The sequence below is a fragment of the Etheostoma spectabile genome, chromosome 14 (assembly GCF_008692095.1).
Source record: "Etheostoma spectabile isolate EspeVRDwgs_2016 chromosome 14, UIUC_Espe_1.0, whole genome shotgun sequence".
Classification (NCBI taxonomy): Eukaryota; Metazoa; Chordata; class Actinopteri; order Perciformes; family Percidae; genus Etheostoma; species Etheostoma spectabile.
In genome coordinates this window covers 21,960,176-21,985,173 of record NC_045746.1, presented here as the reverse complement: position 1 = coordinate 21,985,173, position 24,998 = coordinate 21,960,176, and the positions used below count along the sequence as shown (strand labels likewise).

At 41.2% G+C, this 24,998-nt stretch overlaps 1 protein-coding gene across 2 annotated transcripts in view; it reads left to right on the top strand.

The window, feature by feature from the left end:
- The window catches only part of phf14 (PHD finger protein 14), a 102,728-nt gene that overhangs the window by 72,603 nt on the left and 5,127 nt on the right, over window positions 1–24,998 (top strand). For both annotated transcript variants that reach the window (XM_032535293.1, XM_032535294.1), the window contains exon 17: window positions 7,653–7,770. In XM_032535293.1, coding sequence (XP_032391184.1) covers window positions 7,653–7,770 — 118 coding nt within the window. The remainder of the gene's footprint in view (window positions 1–7,652; window positions 7,771–24,998) is intronic.

Here is a 24,998-nt window from a genome sequence, read left to right as displayed (position 1 = left end):
ACCGGGGAAGCTCCCTTTTAAGGAATAGCTACAGTGTGTGTACGCTACATGAGCGAGTGTGTGACAGTGGATGCGCTCAGAGCAGACAGCTGTCGGCTATCACAGCTGAGAATACATCAGCAGATTACCTGTTGAGTGGTAGGAAATGGACAGTGTAGGTTTCTGTTTGTCTCTGAATAAATGCTTCAGAGAGAAAGTTCCCATGTCAAAAAAAAGAGATGCAGCAGTAGTAGAAAAAACTCCGACACAGAGAGAGGAGACGAGAAGACGGGATAGCCCGTCTACAAACCAATCAATTATAAGTATCAGGAGATGCATCTGATGACAGCAGGACGTAGTTTTGTCATGTATAAATCTTTAGTGCGCTTGGTAACTGCAGTGTGAAACCAAAACTTATTTGATTAAAAGCAAAAATGTGAACTTTAGGTGTGAAAGCCCCCTAAAACTCCAGATAACCTTTATTTTCCTGAATGGGTTACAGACTTTGATGTTCTGCAGCTATTGTGGTTTAATTTCAGCCTCCAAAATATTAGATTTGAAAGATTCACCAGCAACCAAAGAAACAATCCCGGGTTTTAGTTTGAAGGGTCACGTCCCATGTGTCATGCCTTGTTTGATCTCTTGTTTGACTTCCTGCCTTGTGTCTTTTCCCCCAAGTGGGTAAGCCAACCTCAACAAAGCGTAGCTCCTATGGCGCCATTTTGATGCTACCTAGCACTCACCCGCCGTTAGCATTCCATTGACTAGCATTCACTTTGACAGCAAATAACTTTACATCCGAAGCCTTTGAAGAATTTGTTTTTCCATTGTTTATTTCTAAAAAAAAAAAACACGACAATGTATAAAAGGCTCCATTACGTTGTACCTCACGTTATGGCTCCGTAGCAGACAATTTTGTAGAAATAGACTAACGATTGTGTCATTACCAAACAGTACAGGATAAGCTATCAGACAGTTTGGACATCCATTAGCGGTTTAGGTTTAATTACTAATGTTAACTAGTATCTTAGTTAGCAATAGTTAGCCTGTACTTACGGTATCTCCTAACATATACCTACGCTCTCCGTCTCTGCTGATTGGGAATGATTGAGATTTCTCTTTGCACAGCTACCAGAAGACTTACAACTTTCAGACAGGTTGCTCACGTCACCTCAGCCTTATCATGGCACCACCCTCGTTGCCTTGTGCATTGAGTCTGTGTGCTCCCTTTTTTCTGGTGTCAGTTCGTCGTAGTGCTCCTGGTTTTCCCTGTTTGTGGTTTGCTACCTACTTTACCTGAACTGTAAGTACATTTATGTCATTGAATCATTCAAACTGTCCCTGCAGCTCCTTGTCTCTTCTGAGTTTGGGTCCACACCTGCAACTCCTGAAACCATGACACAGTTGCTGTAAAGACACACACTGTCAACAGTTTGTATTAGGTATACATCTTCCATAGAATGTTGTTCAATGATTATTTATTGTTGCAAAATCTGAAAATGTAACTACTGTCACATAACTATCACCAGTAACAGCCTTTTATTTATGAATCCATTGACATCCTACTGTCGTTTTTTGTTTTCACATTGTGGACGATTTAAAACGCTCGAAAACCAATTTTAATAAAAGCAAAATAAGTTCCGCCAGATTTCTCCCTTTTGTTTAGCAGGAGAAAAAGACTCCTGAATTCAAATCGGTTTCTGTCAGACAAGACATTTATCAGTATCTTCTGAAAATAGCTACAACTGAATCCACAGAATGCATTTGAAACAGCGTTTGACGGTTGATAATGTTACAAAATATATTGATATGACATTACAAAGGCCATGGAAGATCATTAGGAAATTTGAATAACCAGAAATACATGTACTTTCATGCCTTATAGATACAAATGTAACACAAAGTGAAGGATAGAATGCAAAATGACCGTGAACAAGCTGTCGACGGCTTGATGTTCAGACTGCACGTGTTCTCAGCCCAGGTAGAGCCTGAGGCCCAGTTGCCATTAACCATATTGTACATCAGATCTGATAGCATCAAACCGCCTAATTCCTTTCAGCACACACGTCCAACACAGAGCCGGCTTCATTGTTGACGACTAGTAATTGATATCCAAACATTGGCTGCCATAAATCATGCACAGACAGCTTCTTGGACAGAGTGTATAATGGGATTTCATGATATTCATCCTGAAACTACAGCATGAAAAGACTGAAGATTCTAACAAAATGAAAGGGAATCCGTGTGGAGGAGCGGTGATCCCCCGCTGAGTCAATAAATCCTCTTCATTTTATTGACTGAGGCGAGGAGGGTGGATCAGCAGCTTCTGGAAAGCCTCAACTTCACACGTCTGTTTTGATACAAAAATGAAAATAAAATGTATCCAATATCCAAGCATTGGCAGAAATGGTTGGGGGGTCAGGACCTAACCCATCAGAGGGTTGTGTCATTAAAAACGTGTTGTGTATTGTAAATAATATGATATATACTTAAATAATTGTAGTAAAACGATACACACATAAAATAGGGCAAATGTGTGTTAAGTTTAGAAACAATCAAGGCCCCCCCCCTCCTTTGGCTGTATTATTTGTGGCCCCTGCAAAAATCCCTCTTGCTAAATTTGATCTGTTATGGTCGTGACACACCAACCAGACGGCTGACTGTTGGAAGAAAAGGCAGTCGGACTGAACGCCTCCGCGAGTTGGCCAAAAAATGAGCCTCGGTACACACCGAAAGCGATGCCGACCGCAGACTGCAGCTGATTGGACGAATGCGTCATGTGGGTCTGGTTTCTCCGGAAACTCAAAGCCAGACTGTCATGGCGGCTTGTTGAGAATACGATCTCATATTTTACTCTATTTTACTCACTGAAACGTGTTTCTGAATACATTTTAAGCGAGAAACAGGCCGTGCAGCTTCTGAATCTGTCTTCATTTCAGATCGACAAAGGTCAGTTTGAAAGATTTTCCTCAGATTTTGAGAGACTCAAGTCATCCCGCCCGTCGGGTTAGCACTCCACCAATCAGATTGGTCATTTGAGCCCGCCTTCCAACCGAGCATGTCAGGTCGACCATAATGAAGGATGCCAGCCCCTCCAACTGAACACACCAAACAGACTCGAGTCACCGACCTCGCCAGACTGTCCGACAGCCGGTTATGGGTTGGTGTGTCAGGGCCTTTAGAGGAAATGTACACCCATGAATCCAAGGTATATGTGGACCCTAGAAAAACTTGATAGGTACGTTTTTCAGCAATGTGTAATGCCTGCAGGTATTCCCTTCAGAACGCTACACAACAACACCTTTTTAAAACACCAAAGTCACACAAAGGAGTCTGGTCTTGAAAAGAGAGCAATACATCGGCTTCAGTTCCCTGTTGTAGTAGCATACACTTAAACTGATATAGATTTGTTTAGGTGTCTAAAACCCGTTTAGCTGCTGACCTCCCGTCCACAGCAGTACACTGCTTATCTTCCATCTCGGTACTCCTGGTACTCTGCTTCTCCAAACTGTAGCTAACACCTGACTATGGAGAAGGAGCTCATGCAACCGCATTTCAAAATATCTGATTACTAGAGGAAAAGTCAGGGCATCACCAAATCTACTGGGCACTGTAGCTGTGTGTGCAAGAGTTCATGGCACTTCATTCAATAGTGGGTGATATATATTTCGGTCTGGACTAAAGAACTAAAATATACCTCATATTTTACCTCATTTCTACCTCCTGTCCCTGCCTTTTTGAGCAGGAAACAGGCCTGGATTGCCCACCACTTATAATCACTATACCATGAGCACCTAAATGCATTTGAATGTTCTTAGTAACACATAAGTTGGATATAAATCTATCCTGCAGGCACAAGAACAACTCCGCTGCCCGTACAGACTGCTGATTTATTTGACTGTCACTAACCTTTGGTAGTCCTAGTCATTTTCTGTGCAGTTTAAAGGCTGCAGTTAAAGTTCAACCTTTTAACGATTATATTCTCAGTCCCAGTTTTTTCTCATCTCCCTGTTCACACTCAATATATTTATGTTGAGATATATATATATATATATATATATATATATATATACAGTGTGTATATATATATATATATATATATATATATATATATATACTTATATGAGGGAAGTTGATACTGCAAGTCAATACCAAGGCAAATTCCACATAGGTGTTCTTATTGTGGCAAAAAACCTTTTCTGATTCTGCATTCACACACAATAAATGACACAAAGCAGTCTTGCTGCTGCATGCAATTTTATACCTGAATCTTTTAAATATATTGTGTGTATATTGTGTACATTTTTATATTGTGGGAAACGTTGCAAACTTAAGCATTTCATTGCATGGTGTAAAATCTGTGCATATGACAATTAATTTCTTGAATCTTGAATCTTGAAAATGCAATGGTGTTTCTGTGATTGGAGCACAAAGAGAGCAGACTTTTCTTTTAGTTGTGTACAAGGCTGAATGCCCTTCAACAAGCTCCCCCTGCCTGGTAAACACACACACACACACACACACACACACTACAATTAGAGCCAATTATGTCCTAATCAATGAAGGAGATTCACATTCGCCAATGAAAATCTGATAACGACTTAACAGCCAGGGAGGTCAACCTGAACCTGCTCTATTCGTCTCCATTATGGGGGAAAGAAGGACAGTATGAGGGGTTAGAATACAGGGAGAGTAACCCAACAAGACAATAACGGCACGTAGATCTGCAGGGTTCAAAGAGACTTTTTAAGACCTAGTAGTCTGCAATTGCTAATATGTGAATCCACAAACGGGCAGTGTACCAAGCCCACCAATGGATATGTTTAGATGAAATCAATCTAATGTCCCTTTTGGTAGGGATTAGTCTATATCCACGTCCTTCCACTACCGTTATCGCTCCATTTGTCCCTCTTTTTGGCCGGATATCCATCACCTTTCCGCTTTCTTTGTGTCGGAATTTTAAACTCCGGTGGATTTCTGAGGACTATGGTTAACTGCTCCTCAGATCTCTGCAGGTTAAATCCAGACCGCTATATAGACTATCTGTACAATCTAAATTTTCTGTTGCATGAATAAAACAACTTTTGAACGTACACATGTTCTACCATAACAAGTTCCTTCCCAAGGCTATTTTGCAGAGGCACCGTGGTTCAGTGTGGCGCTTAGCACCACCCAAGACAACTGTGCTTGGTTTAAAGACATGTCAATGAACCAGAGCAGGTGTTTCTCCCATCCAGGTGTGTTATGTGGATTAGACCCACCTTTGCAGCGCTGTGGAAGAAGGTCTGTCAATGCGAGACTATGAAAGGATTAACACCACAGGTGGAGTTGAGGAGGGAGATATTCACTCTGGTCTTTTGTAAATGTAACGTGCATCTTTCCAGAAGTTATTTTAGCCAATTACACTTACAGGATGTGGTCTGTAACATGTAATGCCGCGAGACAAAATCAAAGTTTATTGCGATGATGATAAAAACGATGTTGTGCCGCCCAATTTCACGCTGTGCTGATAAAGACAAGCAGCTCTTCCCTCAGAAAAAGACCCACTTTAAAATATAGCACAGGTCATGTTAAAATTAGATATGTAAGACATATAAATCCAGTCCAAAAGGGAATTAGGAGTGGACATGCAGTGCAAAAAAAAATGACACTGTCGGGAAAAAGCCCTTTTTTACATATAAATTTACGTTATTAATCCATAGGTGTATAATTTCGTCAACTTTTGGATGGATTGCCATGAAATTTGGTTCAGACACTCACATTCCTCTCAGGATGAATTGTTATTACTTTGATGAACCTATGACTTCTCATCTAGCACCATCCTCAGCTCAATATTGGGTGCAGTGACTGTAGGAATTTAGGACCATCATGCTTGTACCTGTGCTCACTGAATTATGAGCAGATGGGAGGTAGCTCCAGGCCACAACTCCCGCTAAAAAGATGAGTTAAACGAGATACAATGTGTTAATCAGGGAGCTTTGGAGGTGTTGGGGAGGGGGCTTGAAATTTGGATAGAGCCAAGCTAGCTGTTCCTGTCTTTATGCTAAGCTTGCACGTCCTGATTTCAGTACTGTGCTTAACACACAGACATGGGACCGTAGTTCTTATCATCTCTTTTTGCAATAAAAGAATTGAAGGACAATTCCGGCGCAAGATGAACCGAGGAGTTAATAACACATGGGTACCGAGTCGAGCGTTCTCTGGGATATGTTTTCATGCTAATCGAATGTGACCAGTTTTAACGCTATTTAACTTATAATGCAAGCCAACAACACAAAAGTCAAATGAAATCACTAATTCTCTACCACTAACAAGGCTCAAAATAGCACCACACATCCACAGTAGCATAATGAGGCTCCCTACTACACACACACACACACACACGAATGCCGTGTAACCAGTAACATTTAACATAGCTTAAGTGCGACGTTTGACGTTACTCATCATTACTGTTTTCCCAAGATGGCGCCTGCCTGTATACCGAACTGTACTGTCTTTATGAACTTTTTTTCTTCTTTTTAATAAACTGTACAGTTACAAAGTTCTCAATGCTTCGGTGTTCATTATCATGGAAGTGTGGTGCTAATTTGAGGCAGAGAACAGTCGACTTGGTATCCATGTGTTATTAACCCCTAGGTTCATTTTGTCCTTCCGAATTCTAAGCATGGTTCAAAAAACTATTCCTTTAATAAATAAGTTTTCATTTTTTCGTAGAAATGAGTTCCCTTCAGACAGTATGAGACAGAAAAGGTTGCTGTTTATTTCTGCTGTGAATGTGCAGTAAGTTTGATGACAAAAAGTTTCACTGTGCTGATCCACGTGTATGATTGGCTGCTTGCATTCTTGCTCTAGCCTGTGATTGGTCAGTCACTTCCACACTATTATGTGAGGAACTGCAAATATTTTACCCATTAAAACGATATATATGCATACATGTGGACTTATCTTTCAGTGGTTTTAACATTTAGTGAATGAGGGATATTCTAAGTCAGGGGTTGGCAACCTTTTTAATATGAAGTGCCATTTTAAAATGTTTTTGTTAATAAGTGTGGCATATCTGCATTAATCCTGCCATCATCTACAGAGCCCTCTCGGGCATTGTTATTTTTTCCTTTGCGCATTCTGTGTGTACTAGCCAATCAGAGGCAGAGTAGGGCCGGATAGCTGAAAAGTCACAAGAAAAACATCTGTGCTCGTCAAGATTTTAGTTTTAGAAAACCTCTTTTACACACATATTGCTAGTGTGTCATTGGTTGATCGACCTGTGCCTAAGGTTGCTGACCCCTGTATCCCCCTGAATCCCTGGCCCTGGTCATCTTCTGCAGGCATTTTTTCTTTCACGTTTATCCGTGAATCTTGTGTGTTGCCTGACCCTTGTTATTTCACCTGAGGACACAGAGTCAGTCCAGCTTTAGAAGACCTTATCTGACACTAATAGGGCCTGTATTTATCTGTCTGCTGATATGAACCATTGGGCAGTCAATGGGTGTGTAAGATCAAGGGAGTGGCGTGATTAGAGGGGCTTTGGAACGCATTAACAAAGGCTCTTGACTGACAACTAGCTGCCCTGTCATCATCCATCATAGCCCCTGAGCTGGCCTCATCATTCCGGGAAGACAGGGGGGCCTTGTTTATGTGAGGTGTAACACGTGCCCTTCCTGTCTGTACCTCAGGTGTGACGAGTGCCGGCTCTGCTATCACTTCGGGTGTCTGGACCCCCCGCTGAAGAAATCCCCCAAGCAGACGGGATACGGCTGGATCTGCCAGGAGTGTGACACATCCTCTTCCAAGGTGAGTGTGTACTATGTGTGCATGTCTCGGTGGGGGGTGTTCATTTGGGGTAGGGCTTGCATGCTTTCACATGTCACATCATGAGAGTATTTTTGCTATGAAGACATGTGTGTAGTGTTTTTTATTTGTACTTGTGTATGAATTTTGTCGCAATTGAGTTATTTATTCCCAAAAAAATTTAAATAGCGTTTTACGTTCTGCAGTGATAGCGCCCCCTTCGCTGGCGGGGTCTTTTTTATTACCCACCAGCAATGTCGGTACTTTCATTTGATTGGTGCAATGTTTGTGTGTATGGGCACTAAGAGTTCGTTATTCCAAGATGGTCATCCGGATTCCCAGCCTTGTTGGAATATAAATTGCCTAAATTAGCTACTTAGCTATAGCTACAGATACAAAGAGCGTGTAGCTCCTTTTAAATAAGCTGAACTAACTGATTTAGAGTCAATATTAGATTTTATTTCAGTGTAACTGCCAACGGTGATGGCTTTGCAAGCCATTTTGCAACAGGAACATACATAGTGCTGAGGTCATCGTAGGAGCTACATCACAATCAATGTAAAATTGAGCGCACAACCCACTGACCCTCCTCCCATAAATTAACATGGAAGTGACTATAAATGCACCCCAGATGTCATTTTTTGTCCAATCACTACGGAGACGGAAAAAAAAACTTCTTGTGCCGTAGCTGCTGATCGCCAAGGTGGAGGCGAGAAAAAAAAGTTCTGTTTGGATGTTTGTCATCTCGGATAAGCAATAAAAGAAAATGCCCAGAGTGGCAAATGGTGGCCGGGCAGTGAATGCACCGAACCATGGCAGAAATAAAATAAAAGTCTAATGTCGAAGTGGAAATCAAGCCACTAGTGGCAGCGCCACAGCAGATACAGAACAACATGCATCTCAGTGTCAGTCCAAATTACGCACAATAAACAGTTTGAACTCACTGATGCAATGCCATTTATTTTCTAAGTGTTAGTAGACTTAGTGAAACTGAGTCCAGCGCGAGGGAGATCCGACTCAGAGGAGGAGAGGTCAGCGAGGCCAGCGTCTCCATAGCAGGTGACATGGATGAAATAAAGAAATATTGAATAGGACTACGGTAACAGAGATGTGTTTAGAATTAAGACCGCCCAGTGTTTGGTGGACCGGGTACACCTTACAAATCATCCACGGGATCAATTACACATCCAGTGAGTTTGGCCACCAGACACAGGGTTTGTTCCTGGGGAGATGGATCCATGCGTCCCGCCTCCTGTACGCCGTGGATGTCTGGGCCTACGTAAATACAGACTCACAGATGCTATTGCATATATTGGTTTTGGTGACTTGCCTCCAACATATTATACCTTTACCTAGCACATGTACACTCTAACGGTTTCATGCTTTTGCTTCCCACAGTGACAGTTGTTGGCAGTAAAAACATAAATACATAACTGTAGCAATGTGGCAGCAAAAGAAAGAGACAAAGATTGTGGTTGTAAAGGTTAGGGTTACCTTTTGATTCATACCTTTAAGTTCTGATAATGAAAATTGGTCCGTCCTGCTTGGCCACATCTATGTGGAAAATGGACACTGAGTGATGCTGGCGAGGAAAAGTGAGTTATAAAAGCTGCATCAAAGCTCAATCCCAAGAACATTCAATTATCAAGAAAACCAAAAGGCTTTAAGCTTTCTTTAAATGTCAAGTGGTTCCCACGATAAAAGGCCCTCGGTGCAACGCAGTGCAGAGCCTAACGCAAGTGTCTTTACTAGTTTAAGACCGACGCAGTTGTAAGTTTCCCATCCATTGCCCACGTTGTTTAAATAGCAAATGCACCCGCGCCCATATTTGTGCCCATGTGCGTACTGGTTTTAGAGGGAGGTGTGTTCAGGTGCATTCTGGGCGTGTTGCTATCTTGAGGCAGCGGGAGGTGATTGCACCATTGCCCAACAAAAACCTTGTCTAAAGTTAAAAACACGATTATCAATCAATCTAGTACAATATTCACTGTATAATTTAAATCCTCATGTCGCAAGAAACCCTACACTGTATTTTCCCTTTTAATCATTCACAAGTAGACTTTATTCACATATTATACTTTTATGGCGTAGACCTTTAGCAGTAAAGACAAATAGTAAGTATTAAGCCGGTCTCTGTGGCCTTCTCTCACTCAACTCTCTGTTTCACTTCCCTCGTTCTGCCACCTTTTGGACTTGTTTATCTTCCCCTCTGGAGTATCTTGTCCCTATGAAGTTGCGCCCATCCTCCTCCCCCTCCCTCCTACTTGTTAACATCAAATGGGAGAACCTCTTGGCTTTGGCTCTCTTTGCCTCCAGAGAAGTTTGACATTTTACTGGTGACAGGAGAATAAGGTTTGCAGTGTTGACGTGACAAATTAGTGTGAACGTTTTTCTCTCCATTCCTTTGGTAAGCAAAGACCATTTGTGTTCAAGAACTGTAAGCCAGTTCAAAGCATTGGTTTTTACACCAATCGGCGGATTGGAAATCTGTTTATGTACGACTTTCAAAGTAACTCATATATACAGTATGTAAGGGGTTAATGGATTCCGATTTGGAAGTTTTTATATTATTTTTAATGTTTGATCTGTGTGCAGTCATCATGTGCACGCCATTTCTAATGTGGCAGGGTCTACATTTTGAGAAGCAGTTAAGAATATGACATTTTTGAGAAAGCATGGTGTACAGACCTTTTAAGGCGCAAGGTGCTCAGAGTGTCTCAGTAATAGCATGTGTGGGGAGATAATTGACTCCACTAAGGGAATCTAAAAAGCACTCTGAGATGAGAGCTGTATTTAAGGAAAGTTTTATTATCTGCTTTTAAATGCCAAGTCATGCACCGTTTTTGCCTGTGGAGGGAGAATGTTTCTTAAATGCCAGCATTAAGTGCAGAATATTACCTGATCGTTGTGACTGAGATTCAGCTGCTGGCAGAGATAGCGGACGGTCACCCCCTCTACCTGACAGTCTGCTACAAAGAAAGGTGCAGGAAGTGATTTGTCTGAGCTCCCCGCAGCCACTGCTCTTATCTGAGAGGAAGATGTAGACATCTGAAGGAAGAGGTACACAGTAAGCGACACAGAGTATCTTACAGTATGTATGTACTTGTTTGAAATTCCGCATTTTTGTACTACACAGAAAATTCCAGAGGATTGCGAGGATAAAAGTAAAACATGGACCGCATACGTCTCTATTGGTACTGGTAGAGTTTTAAACATTATCCCTCTGAGGTCTAAGGGCATCTTCTAGAAGGGTTCTTTGCATATACTTGTATAACCTGATCCCCATGTGTTTCAATTCAACTGGTTCAGAACACACTCAGCTTTCTGGATAGTGATGCCCAAAATTGTTCCAGAGAAATGTATAAAGAAATAATTTGGCCCTAAAGCGGAAATATTTCTCAAATCTCTTGGGAAAACATCTCTTTTTGAATAGGAGTGTTGTCAAACATCATCTGGAACTCGTCGGTGTGTCCTTTGTCCTCAGAGGGTGACGCGTTAATGATCACAGATTCCAGATTTATTTGCACTAACACGAACAAGGTTCTGCTTCCAAAACATCTCATAATTGTGTTACTGGCATAAGAAGTTGTGTCCAAAAGTCATTAACAGTATTTAGAAAAGCCTAAAACAACTCTTACTAACAAAACCAGAACAGGTGACTAGATAATATTACTTTGCGTCCTCCTGTTTGCCTGGTAGTTAGCAGAATATTGGAGATATACTGAACCAATGTTATTAAATGTTATTGGAAGGTTAGGCTAGAATGTCACTGTCACTATTTTTCATGGATGTAGCTCAGTAGCTAGCTTCTAAATCCAGCTGATCCATCTGATTGGCTGATTGGTTGATCCATCAATCAGCACAAATCCATGTCTATTTGAATCAATGGATAAATCAGAGGTTTGGGCAGTGCTTTAAATCTCTAGGTTATTAACAACTGGCACATCCTGGCTGTATCCCAGACACATTATTGAAAAGACATATCCAGTTGTTGGCCTTCCTTGGAAGAATAGGAGGTTAGAAAAAACTGTTTAATAATATGATTAATAACAAAATATCTTTTTTGATGATGATTTGTCCCTGTGAATTGCTTGAATCGTTGAGATGTTTGTGGAGCAGTAGTAAATACAGAGGAGCTGCTGGTTTACAGTGTTGCAGGAAAATGTAGCAGCCGTTGCAGACATGTTTCTGTTGTACAAAGGGGCAATAAAAGGCTTTATTAGACAGGCTTGAGTTCATTATAGACGCTGTGTTTCCCTCAGCCTGCTCAGCTCAGATAAACCTCGCTCTGACCAAGGCCACATCCCTCCCACTGTCGCCCCAGGCCCTTACTGAATTGATTTCAGTAGTAAAGTGACACTGTTGCCGTAATATACGGATAGCCTTTGATTCAAGCCTGTTACCGTGCCAAGGGGTGCTTGTTTAAGGCTTTATTTACACCCTTGCAGTGCTGCCCAGCATGCTGGGCTCCACGGTGAATCAGACCAGAAGATTTGGATAAAAGGTTTGAAATGCCAAAAGCTCTTAAAGTTGCTTAGGCAGTGTTTAAAGTACTCAACTGTGAACTTGTGTGGGATGCACTACTTTAGCTGCACTCAGACTTGTTGTCATCAAAAGGATTGCAACTGGTGAAATTACTGTCCGTAAAACTTTCATTTTCTCCACTTCCTCCATAGCCGTAGGTCAACTCCTACTCTGCAAACAGTATTTGAATTTTTTTGATGACCTCAGAGAATGTAGCTCTTTATGTGTATATGTAACAGTTATTTGTTTAAGGAAAGTGTTTTGACTTTTTCCCCTTCTGGGTGTTTATCAGGCAAATGTACCTCAAGTATTTGTAATTTCTGATGGTTTGTAGCAGCTAATGTTCCTTTTGATGTCATTCCCAATTCCGAGGAAGATTACCTTTACATGCTGTGCCATCAATCAGAAGCTTCATCGCTTGACCTGTGAAAGACTGTAATTAAGTTAGCCTAATTGACTTAATGAAGTGTCACACTCGGCTGCCTTTACTATATGGAGTAAATTGAAAGAAAAATAGGCATCATTACTCATCAGATGGTATGGTATTTAGAGTGAGGCAGAGGGAATGCATTTCTACCAACTCCTCACCCAGTGGGTGTCTATCTAAGTGGAAAAGTCTAACCTTTAGCTTGTTTTTATTTTCTCAATGAGGCATTTTTCATTAGCAGTCTGATTGGTTTAATCTGTATCATTGGTGCATTTATGGAATGAAGATAAATCCCTGGGTGTTATGTGAATCTGTTACTCTCTACATTCTCTTATCAGTATTCAAGTTGAATCTAAATGCCTTAAGGTCTGCACGATCAATAAACCCAACAGTCGAGGCTTTTACTTAAGCGTATGAAGTGCTTAAAGCATGATAACCTCATCAATGATTGCTGTCTTTTAGACATGGCCAAAGTTTAACCACAGTTTAATGTGATTTAAAGGCAAGCTGGGCCAGCTAAACTAGCCTGCAGGGAACATGGGACATGGTCAAGGGTGGCCAGGCGGGACGCCGAAGACGAAGAGAAAATCAATGGCTAGGAGTCACCTCAATCACTTTAACTAGGCGCTACAGATGCCTATGCCCCTCTCAGGGGCCAATTTGTGGAGTAAACAGGAGTGTGTGATTGCTGCCGGGGTCCCCAGAGGCCCTAGCAGTTCATTTCTCTGGACCTGGCTCATTCTAATAACCCTATAAGCCAAGAGCGTACATGACGCCACTTTTCGGACCACCTCAGTATTTTATGACCATAAACAGTGTAGCAGATATGTATTTTTTTAGTCCTTGGCTCATGCTGCGTGGGCAGAAAGCATGCTATATCCTCCAGTAAATATACAAAATAAACGACAGTTTCACGTTCCTTTTACTGAAACCACGACATTTGAGTATAGGAGTACTTTGGATATATTTTTGGCCTTTACCTGTGTAAAGGGCTTACATAAAATGGACCAATGAGCATAGGACTAGCAGTAACAGACATGAGACAGAGATTATATCATATGTTGCTGCTTTTTAAATAGATTCATTTTAGTGAGGCCACTTTAATTTTCCTTACAAACGATCTTTGGCTGAGGACAGACATTGGCTTGCAGAGAGCACATTAACCAGACAACAGAAGTTTTATCTTGTTTTGCCGTTAACTTTTCTCACCCAATTGACTTTAATTATCTGCAGCTAACATAATCTACTCCTGGTAATGTTTGTCATATTAATTGTCAAAAGTGATGGTCAGCGGCTAAATCGGCTAAAAGTGTTGGCTGAGAGTTTTGCACATTAATGCCCCTTTGCTAATAATAAAAAGGAAGGAGAGACTAAGTATTTGTTAAAGTATCTTGGTATTTTATCAAAAGGGAATGGCAGGCACGATAATGGTTCAAAGAGCTTCGGGGAAAAAAACATCAACAGTACAAATTCCAAGAATACCTTGTAGCATGTACTATGTAGCATTGTGCTACAAAGTTGAGTGCATGCTACAAACCTTTATTTACAAATACATTGCATATTGATCAAGAAAATATCTAGAATATGTTAGAATGGGCTGGTTTGGTCGTAGAAACGTGTTGAGCCACACTCTCACTGCGTAGACAGACATTTAAATGAATACTTGTGTGTAGGATCAGAGCTATAAATCACACTACTGGGGATTAGCTGAGAGCTTTTTGTTCACAACAAAGGCTTTATAGACTATAACCCGCTGAAGTCTCCATTCCTCTGCTGCCAGTTTGACATTTCTCACCTAGGGTTGGGTATCAGTGCTTTATACCGAAATAACCCAGTACTCAGTAGTATCCAAACTTCTCCAGTCAAACAATTAATGCATTCAATCCTTTTTGTCCTAAGAAAATTACTATTTGTGGTTTTGCCCACAGCCAATCACCACAAGCATTTTTCGATTCAATGTGGTGTGTAATTGGGCCACTACCGCAGCAGGTACAGCCCATACACTGGTGGTGTGGTGAAGTCCAGTGTGGTGTATTTGACGGAGTTGGCAGTTCAGCGTGCAGAGATGACACCAAAATGTCCAAAGTATAGCTGTACTACATGCCTGTGGCGTCCAATAAAAATTTACATTTATAAACTTATAAAATAAAATGCGGAAGGATTATTTCAAATCAGGTACACACGGGTACTGGTACTGGTACTGGTACCGTCACCGTCAACGATACTCAGCCCCAATCTCACCACTGTCTGCTCCAGGTCTTCTTTGGAAGAAGTCTCTAAATATGTGAATACAGATGCCTCGATCTAGGAAAAGCTTGTTTGTGTGCTAAATTTTTTGAGATAACAAACTGCAATTTCATTTAAGGACCCCAGAACAGCCGAGGGCCCTGTGACAGCCAACTACACAATAAAGTCTTCCTCAAATGTCATGCCAGCTCATTTTGAGAAGTCTCTTGTTGAATAGCACCAGGCTGAAGGGGGATTTACAAATGACTAACTGTTAAATGAATCGTTTAACATTTTGGGACATAAGCTGATTAGATAGATGAAGAGATAGATGTCTGTGCCTTAGCTGGAGTCGGGACGTTGTTAGCCTAGCTTAAACTGAAGGGAAGCAGCTAGCCTGGCATGAATTAATACATTATGGGCCATATCTTGTACTCGGCGCAGCTCTGCACAAAGTCCAACGCAAGTGTCTTTGCTACTTTAAGACAGAAGCAATTGTGAATGTCCCGTCCAGCACCCACGTCGTTTAAATAGTTTACATTTCAGTGTAAATGCACTGTGTTTATCTTTATGCCCATGTGCATGCTAATTTTACAGGGAGGTGTGTACATGTGAATTCTTGGTGTATTGTTATCTTGAGGCAGCGGGAAGTGATGACCGACAAAAAACCTGTCAATAGCGCAGCAATTCATTGTTATTTTAACAGTGCATTGTAAAATGTGCCTAGGCTTGTGCACAGCGTGCGCACACTATACTGGTTACGCACACACAGGGACGCGCAGCAGCACACACACATGCAAAAGATTAAATATAAAACTAGTATGGTGCAAATCCACCATCAGAATAGCAATACACCAAGGTACAAGCACGCCTGGCTTTTAAAGGGAATGGGAGAGGACACTCTGATTGGTTGATTGCATGTTAGGCCCAAAACACACCTACAAATTAATTAAGACACTAAGTAAAACCCGTTTGAACCATGCGCACGGACCCTTTTCACTGCCTTCAGACATGTGAATTTGGACCACCTGTGCCTATAAGTTATTTAAAATAGGGTCCAGAATCTCTTGATTAGTCCATACACATACAGAAATGGTAGAATGAACGTTTGTGGTGAAGTTACATGCTGAAACCTTTTTCTTTGTGGGATGCCAGTGGGTTTACCTCTACACACCCTCCAACGTTCACAAACACATCTTCCAACATCAAGCTCACCAACTAAAGTACAGTATCTCATTTGTTTGATCTTTGTTTTTGCACAATGTCTAAAATGTTGCCATTCAGCCCAGTCTCATGGCAGTTTGTGAAATAGTGACGGTATTTAATCTATTGATTCCTGTACAGGGACACCCTTTTCTTGTTTTTTTCGTGGTAGTGAGCGTGAATTTTAAAGTAATGTACTGTATTTCAATGGGAAGCATCTTTGGTGATAACAGCACGATTACGGTAGCGAGTAGTAATGAAAAGTCAAAAATACGCGTAAAGAGCTTGGTCAGAGAGGGGTGGTGGATGGGTCAAACAACACAGGACTCTCACCCCAGAGACCGAGGACCACAACCGTCCCGTTTTTGTAGCGTGTCCCACGTGTGGCGGTCAGTCCGCCTGCGTGTGGCGTTTCATTTTCCCATTCTTGCGTCCCCCAGAGACAGAATTGTGTCCCGGTGGCCGGCGTTGTCACCATCTACCATGCGTGGCGTTTCCTTTCCCCGTTGTTGTGTCCCCCACAGACCGTGGATCGTTTCCCGGTGGCCGCCTTTCCCCGTTGTTCTTTTCCTAACCACAACCGTCCCGTTGCTGCAGCGTGTCCCGCATGTGGCGGTCCCTCCATTGGCGTGTGGCGTTCCATTTCCCCCTTTGTTGTGTTCCCCAGATTGTAGACTGTGTCCCGGTGGTGACCACCATGAAATAAACGAGAAAATCGTGTTACTGTTGACGAATCAGTAAATCGAAATAACGTGACCATTTCACAAACTGCCGTGAGACTGGGTTACAACATTGTGACAGTCAAGTTTTTTGGAGTAAAAGTTCATTTTCACTTTAAAAGTAATGTAGATAACAGCTAGCTACATCCATCTTGCACATAGCAAATGAATGTAATGTAATTATAATCAAAATATGTGATGTTCCAATCATTGTTTAGTTGCATTTTGTGAAAACAAATCAATTAAAATCTCAATTTAGCCCCAAGCTTGAAGAAAATTAAAATTTTAGATTTTGGCTATATTGTCCAGCCATTAATGCAGAAAGCAAGACTGAAGTATTTCTACCGGCAAACTCTTTCATTGTTTTCACTGATGTATTTCGAAGCATAACAGTTATATAGTATGCTCGAGTGTTTTACATGCCAGTAAATAAATGTTAGTATCAAATTACATTTCTTTTTCCACATCTATTAATGTTTCACAAGTACGGACAAGAGCGCTGTTTGAGAAAGTCCCAATAAAAGGATGTAATGTTTCATAATCATTTTTATAGTCGTCGTAAAACTACGGTGGTCCGCCACATATGACTAGGGAATCACTGGTTTGTCTCTATAATGTTGTGCCAGGCCTTGTGGTTTGTGTACTTGTACTTTGGTAATCAAATATTCTGTGAAGCACTGATTGTTCCATGTGGAAGTCTCGTCCTTTTTGTTATTTTAAGAGACGTGTTTGGCATTTTTCTCTTTGAGATGTGTTCCCAGTCTTGTTCAGAAATATAGCCGAGATACGCAGCCACTTTTCCCACAGGGCCCGAACACTCAGACCTATTTATGATTCTCTGCTTCATTGCTTAATAATTTAAGTGCTTCAAATTGGAAACAAAGCGAAAGCAGCCCTTCTTTTCCCGACTGTATATCCCCTTCCAGGGGGCATCTGTAGTCATCTGACGAGGCAATAAAAAGAAAAACCTGCTTGTGAATTTTACCTCTGACTAAATTAGGCGTCGCCTGGTAACTTCAACTGGATATCAGTTATGCCTCACAAAAATGGAAATACGTTTTTTGGAGAGGAGGGGTAAGGGACATTATAGAATGCCCTTTGTAATAAAGGAAATGGAAATTGCAAATATGCGCAGTCATGAAATTTAATTGTGCTCTCTGGTGACTGGTTTGCGGGTGCTGAGGAGCAGGGGTGCAGGAGAAGCGCTGGGGGCAGAGGTGGTTAAATGTAGCGCGTAACGCACTGCCTGAACAGGCTAATGAAGCCGCTGTTTATGACCCACTGCAATTGTGTCATCTCTTGAATGGCAACAAGATGCCTGTGCACACACAGAGGCACTCAAACTGACAGTAGCTGTGGCTGCACACACACACACACACACACACACACACACACACACACACACACACACACACACACACACTCCTGAATGTGCTTCTATCTAACAAATGTTGTCTTTATTAAATGGCTTTAATACTGTATGTAAGTGCTGGGAAAAGGCTGCACACATACAGTACAAAAGTATTAGTCTCTAGTTACAATGACATTACAATGTCAAGGAAAGGAGATATCAGAGCAATATAAAAACATATATAATGTAAATACAATGACGCTTTATAATTTTTTTTGGTGTAAATATGTAATCCCTATAGTGATATGCAGGCTTTACACTTTGCTGCTGCACCATTATAGCTGATGAAACTGGTTGGTAGACTTAGGTACAGAACACCAATAAATAAATAAATAAGACAGTATGATATATGTAGACTACAGAAGCTTATCCTGAAGGAAATGTGTATCATTTTTTATGTTACTGCACATGATTTGTAGAGGAATTTATAATCTTAGGAAAATGTATTGAAAAATTACATTAGTGGATATATATTCATTTAGGTAGCATCATTTGCAGGAGAGCATCAAGTGTCTTAAAAAAATCATGTATTCATGTGCAAATGATAAAACAGACAGATAGTGGAATTGGCAAAACGCTGTACATGCTATCAGAAGGGAAAAATAAAAAATAATAAGAAAATAAAACTCTAACTCTAGTTACTTTGTAATATAACATTAATTTTAGAATGACTTCTTTGATTTATAATTTTTTAGTATTTATCCGTTTTATTTGCTTAATGTGAGACATTTTGGATTTACATATTCCAAAGAATATATTTTGAAATGGAGTTTTTTTTCACATTTACTGAGCACACTGAGGAAGATCATAGGATGTGGTTGAAAGCCCTGAAACACTATTACTTTACAGTTTCCAAGGCCCAGAATGAGCTTTTACGCTCTGCCCTGTTATTGTTAGATCAAATCTCATTGCTTGAGCGTTTATCAGTCTTTGGTGCAGGGGTTATTGATCTGCAAAATACATCTTAACCTCTTGCAAAATTGACATTCGAGTCATTGAACTAGGGTTAAACTCAAATTGTGCAACATGATGGAGTTTAAAATCACACCTGATTTGATTATTTTAAACTGGTGTGACCCTACTGTTGACATGAATGGTAATTTACATGAAAGCTCAATTGTTGTGCTTTCCCCTCCTGTAATGTGTGTAGCAGTGCACAAACACGTGCATAGCTGTGCTGTTATCTGTGCAGCTGATCACTTATCTAACTGTGAGGGAGCCTATATACGCCGAGCCTCTTCTGCATACGGACGTTGTGCAGTGAAAGACACACTCGTTAATAAATACAGTGAAAGCAGAAAACACAATATAAAAAGCAGTCACACTAATTACCTGCTAATTCTTTTGAGGACTGCATGAGCTTGATAAATAAAGGCAAAGCTTATTAAAGTACATGCTGTGTTGTAAATTATGATTCCTGAATGTAATCCCAGTTTATTAGGTGGATTGCATTTGCGTGCGTGCATGCATGTGTCTGCACAATTAATCTGGACTAGTGCAATTTCCAATTTGCAGGTTGGTGCAAAATTTGTCAAAGGCAAAATATGTGTTGAATCATTCTGAATGATGTGTCGTGCTGCTGCGGAGACGTCCTAGCCTACAGATCCTATCCTTGAAAATATGTTTGCTTGGTACAGATCCTTGGAAAAAAATCACACTACAATTATTTAGAATTTTGGAAAAGTAGAACAATGTACAAAAATGAGACAGAAATGATCATTCCCTCCGATATTGTGAAACATGTTGCTATCGCAATATCAGTCAAAACAATTGCAATTAGATATAGGGATGTCATGCTGGTTAGTGTCAGAGCCAGACTGTTTGTCTCTTTGTTACCTCGGGCTGAGTCTGAGCTGTCCTCCTGTCTCTGCATTACATCACGCTCTGCTCCTGCCCTTTAAAACGCCACCTCCCCTCAAATGAAAAATGTGGCATTTCATTATCATATAGGTATAATATGTTAGTGCCAGAGGGCCCTCCCAGCCTATGGAAATCCTGCAGTGAAAACAGACCCACCCTCCTCTCCTCTCCCTCGTTTTTCCCCAGAGGGAAGTGATGGAGATATCCCGCAATGCCAGAGCCCATCGGGGGGGTCGCAAAACACAGCTCTGTGCCTCAACCAGTGAGAGAATAGGAGGAGGCAGAACATTGCTGCTTCATGTCCATTTTAAAGCTTTAAAATGTGCTACAACTTTAAATACAAGAATAACACGCACATCTTCAAAACACAGACACAGATAATATTAGGTTCAGAGTTATAATTATGGCTTCATGTAAATATCTAAAAACAGGATGTTGGATACTCACCCACCATTGATGTGAAGGATGAGATGGTGGATTGATTACATATTCAACCCATGCATATTCAAAAGGCGCCTTCACATCAGAAGGAAGATGCCTCGAAAATCCTTTGACACCTAATTGCTCACAGTTTCTTTTTTTACACTCTATCAGTATTATCCAAAAGCAAATGAGTCATGAAAGAATGTTTCAGTTAGTGAAAGTTGCTCCAACCAATGTGTAGATCCATCAAGTAAGTGAAAAGAAAATGTCCAAAAAGAATGTTTAAATACAGAAAAAACAGAAAATAAACGGTGATACAGTAGATGGTTCATCATTGCACATTCATCATTGCACATTGATTGAATATATTTCACTCAACATTATCTTTGCAGTGATATGATAGATCACATCTATGGACAATATGGTGGCCCAATGGCTAGCACTGTGGCCTCACAGCAAGAAGGTTCTGGGTTCTGGGTTTCTGGTTGGAGTTTGTATGTTCTCCCCATGTTTGGATAGGTGTCTTCCGGGTGCTCCGGTTCTCATCTTGGCTTCCACCCTAAGCAAGCAGCTGTTTTTGGCTACAAATCTCTAATAGTGTGTTTTAGAGGGGGTAATTTCTGGGCACCTCATGATTCCATTCCTATTCAGAGGCCAACAATTCTAAACCGAAAAAACAGTATACACATACTGTATATAATCAGAGTTGCAGTATTTGTCTCACACAAGTTTTAATGAACTGTTTTGTCTACAGAGGTTTTTATTGTGTAGCTGTTCCATACTTAAGCTTTAAACATGCTTGTGAACAAAATCAAAATCAACACATTTAAATAAATATATATATATATATATATATATATATATATATAGTCCTAGAATCGTTCTAGAGAGAATTGCGATGCATCTAAGAATAGATTATTTTTCCCCACCCCTAAAGTGTGTTCACACCAACTGTGTTTTGGTCAAATTGAGTCACTTGATTACATACAAATTCAATGCAAATTGAAGCCAATTTGCAGTGGTCATCACCAACATATGAACTTCGTGCCATGCTTGTATTCGCCTCAGTTAAAAAATGTTAACTCGAGCTATCGAAGTTGCGCGACTAATTCGGCACAAATCAAAAGTATGCGCCCGGTGTGAAGACAACATAATAAACCCACTGTACACTACCTGCCTAACAGCAGACAGACAAAGCTAGCAGCTAGCTGGTGAACATAGCGAAGCATCTAGCTGCTAAAGAGCCACATGTTTTTGTCAAGAGCTGGTGGAGACCAAAACAGAGCTATAAGACACGTGTTAAATGTGCTAAGAGTGAAAATTGGACACCTATAAATTTATATTATTACGAACTAATGTTCTTCTGAGGTGTCTGTTGGATATGCAAATTGTTTACTAATAAGCTATAAACGAAATATGAGTTACATATCAATGCCATCTAATAATATTTCATTAATAGATTGTGTTTACAGCGTGTTTTGGTTTTCATCTTCTTTTAAATACGGCATATATATTTCAGTACAGATTACCAGCGCTATGACACATGCAATGACCGTCTTAGGCAGTATCTCTAACAGGAGTTACACATCTCTTAAGACACTCCCCAGGTGACATTTCAAATATGACTAACAGCTAGTCTACTCTCTCTGACACTTTAAATTGCACGCTGCACAGGCAATTTCTGTAGACTCACTCCATAAGCCTCACTATAAGGGCAGATAAATGAGGAGTGGGCCCTAACGGAAGGCAATCTGTAGTATCACTCCAGCACAGCATTTCCCTGAGATTCAAAGAAACATGAAAACAGAGGAAGATTGGGCCGGGTCTCTTCCCGCTGCTGCCCTCCTACTCAGACCGAAGGAGGAGGGGGCTCTGCAGGCAGACAGACAGCAGGATAATACCAGCAACTGTGAAGCTGTGGAGTGCTGACACCCGTCTGGTTCCTTCAGGCAGAGACAGGTGTGATAGGTGGCTGAATGGTTGGAGTAGAGAGGATAAAGAACACATGAGAAATCCTGTGAAGGCCCTGAGAGGCCAGGAGGAGTGGTGTCACAATGCTCCCAGGGACACACACTAAATCAGTGGAGGAGGTATGGGAGGCACTGCTATGGCTTTATGAGATGGTTAGCATGCGCTGGCCCCTCCTCCCCTCTTGTTTCCCATTTAAGAGCTGACTGGCCCTCCGATAACGGATGGAGCCACAGGTAATTGGAAAATTGGCAGGCTTGTCAGGGAGATTTGGTGGATGGCACGAGGGTATACGATGGCGGAGTTCATGAGGTGTCACCCCACAGCTAGATTTATATCAACCCTATGGACCGGCATCGGAAAGTATCCGGAGTTCAGGAAAAAGTAGCACATTTTTCTCTGGGGGAGACTGCATATCAAGACTGCTCCAGAGGCACGGACAAGGTTCCTGTTAGTAAAGAGATAATATATGAGCCTTCCTTTGCATTAACCCTAACCTTAATTTACTGTTTCTACATGCTGCGGCAAATGGCTCCGCACATCCTACACTCTGATTTATTTACACAAAGATCCAGGAAAGTCAGCTCATCTTCATCTTATGTGACACTTTCAATTTGAATCTGCATTATTAAACGGTGGTTTACATGATAGGCTCCCACATGTATTTTTTACTAAAGCGAGATATTGGCTGGAATCATTATTTCACTAGTAGATTGTGGGGGCTGCAACCCCCCCTGTTGGCCAGAGTGAATATTTTCACAATTTTAAGTATGAAAATATTGTAAAGTTTAAGGATTAACATATACCTTTAATCTGTATTGTTTGTTGTCACATGCAATTGTACACAGAACACCATAGTAACATTAAACTTCTGCATTTAAACCATCCTGAGCGTTAGGAGCAGTAGGAGCTGGAAAGCACCCGGGGAGCACCAAGCCCCCAGGAAGTGTGCCGGGTTTTGAAGCAAATTGAACATATCGGTGTAATTGCAACTCCTGGCCCATCTCATGATAATAATAATAATAATAATAATAATAATGTATACTTTATTAATCCCGCAAGGGGAAATCCCAATGTTTTCACTCTGTTATTACACACAGGCTTGAGTTACACACACATGCTCAGTACCTATACATGCACTAAATGGAGAGGTATCAGAGTGGGGGGGCTGTTAATAGAAAGGCGCCCCGAGCAATTGGGGGTTTGGTGCCTGGCTCAAGAGCACCTTGGCAGTGCCCAGGAGGTGAACTGGCACCTCTCCAGCTACCAGTCCTATACATACTGTGGGCCATATGGGGACTTGAACCAGCAACCCTCCGGTTCCCGGCCCAACTCTCCTACTGAGTGAGATACTGCAACCCCAACTGATGCCACTGATGCCCTCTGGCCTAAAAGGACTTCTTCCCATAGACTAACATGGAGAAAGACACGTCTGTAAATCAGTGGATTCCTTTTTTTTTTGAGCGTCCCACTCGTCCCAACTTGTTTTACTATCCAAATGTAATCCATTTGATCTGATGACATTAGGAACGTCTAGAAGAGCCACTTGATTAAATCATTTAATGGGGCTTTCAATAGAAATAGAAATATTCACTAGTATAGAACACAGGAGCTTCTTCTTGTATTTATTTTCTTGCTCCCGCCCTCAGACACACCTGACCAGTAATAGGAGTGAATTTTCTTGGGTGGTTTGTAATGACGCATGTTTTGGTACGCTTGGATTTTACCAGGTCTGAAACAAAACCGAACCAAGAGGAAATCACTTGATTTGGACCAAAGAAAACAAACAACAGGTGTGAAAACGGCCTGCGTTAGTAAGGAACTAAACCGGAAGCAGCCGCACATTGCCAATCATCCGGGTCACTTTGGGCTCCATGATGGCTTTATGCACCAATGAGCAACTCTCATAGGAATGAACGGGGCCCTAACTCGAACGCCATACCCGGGTCTTATTATATATCAATGGCAGCGACTTGGCCTTCAGTGCCTCACTCTCAAGGACACTTCAACATGCACACAGGAAGAGCAAGGGGTCATTTTGTATCGACTGGCATCATGAGCTCAAAAGTTTAGTTTATCCAATACTTTTGGACAGCAAATGTTAGCATGCTAGCCTGCTTAAACTAAGGTGGTGAACATAGTCAACAGTACACCTGCTAAACATCATGTTAGCTTTGTCACGGTCAGAGATGGGAAGAACAAAGTACAAATACTTTGTTACTGTACTCAAGTAGATTCCTCTGATTTTTCTTTACTATTTTTCATGGCGACTTTTTACTTTTACTCCTTACATTATAACACAAATATCGGTACTCCTTACATTTTAAAAAACTGGCTCGTTACTTCAGTTTTGTACAAGAGGTTGTCATGTCGGAGAATAGCGCAGACACGCGTCTCACACCACGAGCGGGCGCATCCACAACATGGAGAAAATAGTGAGAGAAAAGAAAAAGAGACTAGCTGTCCGGAG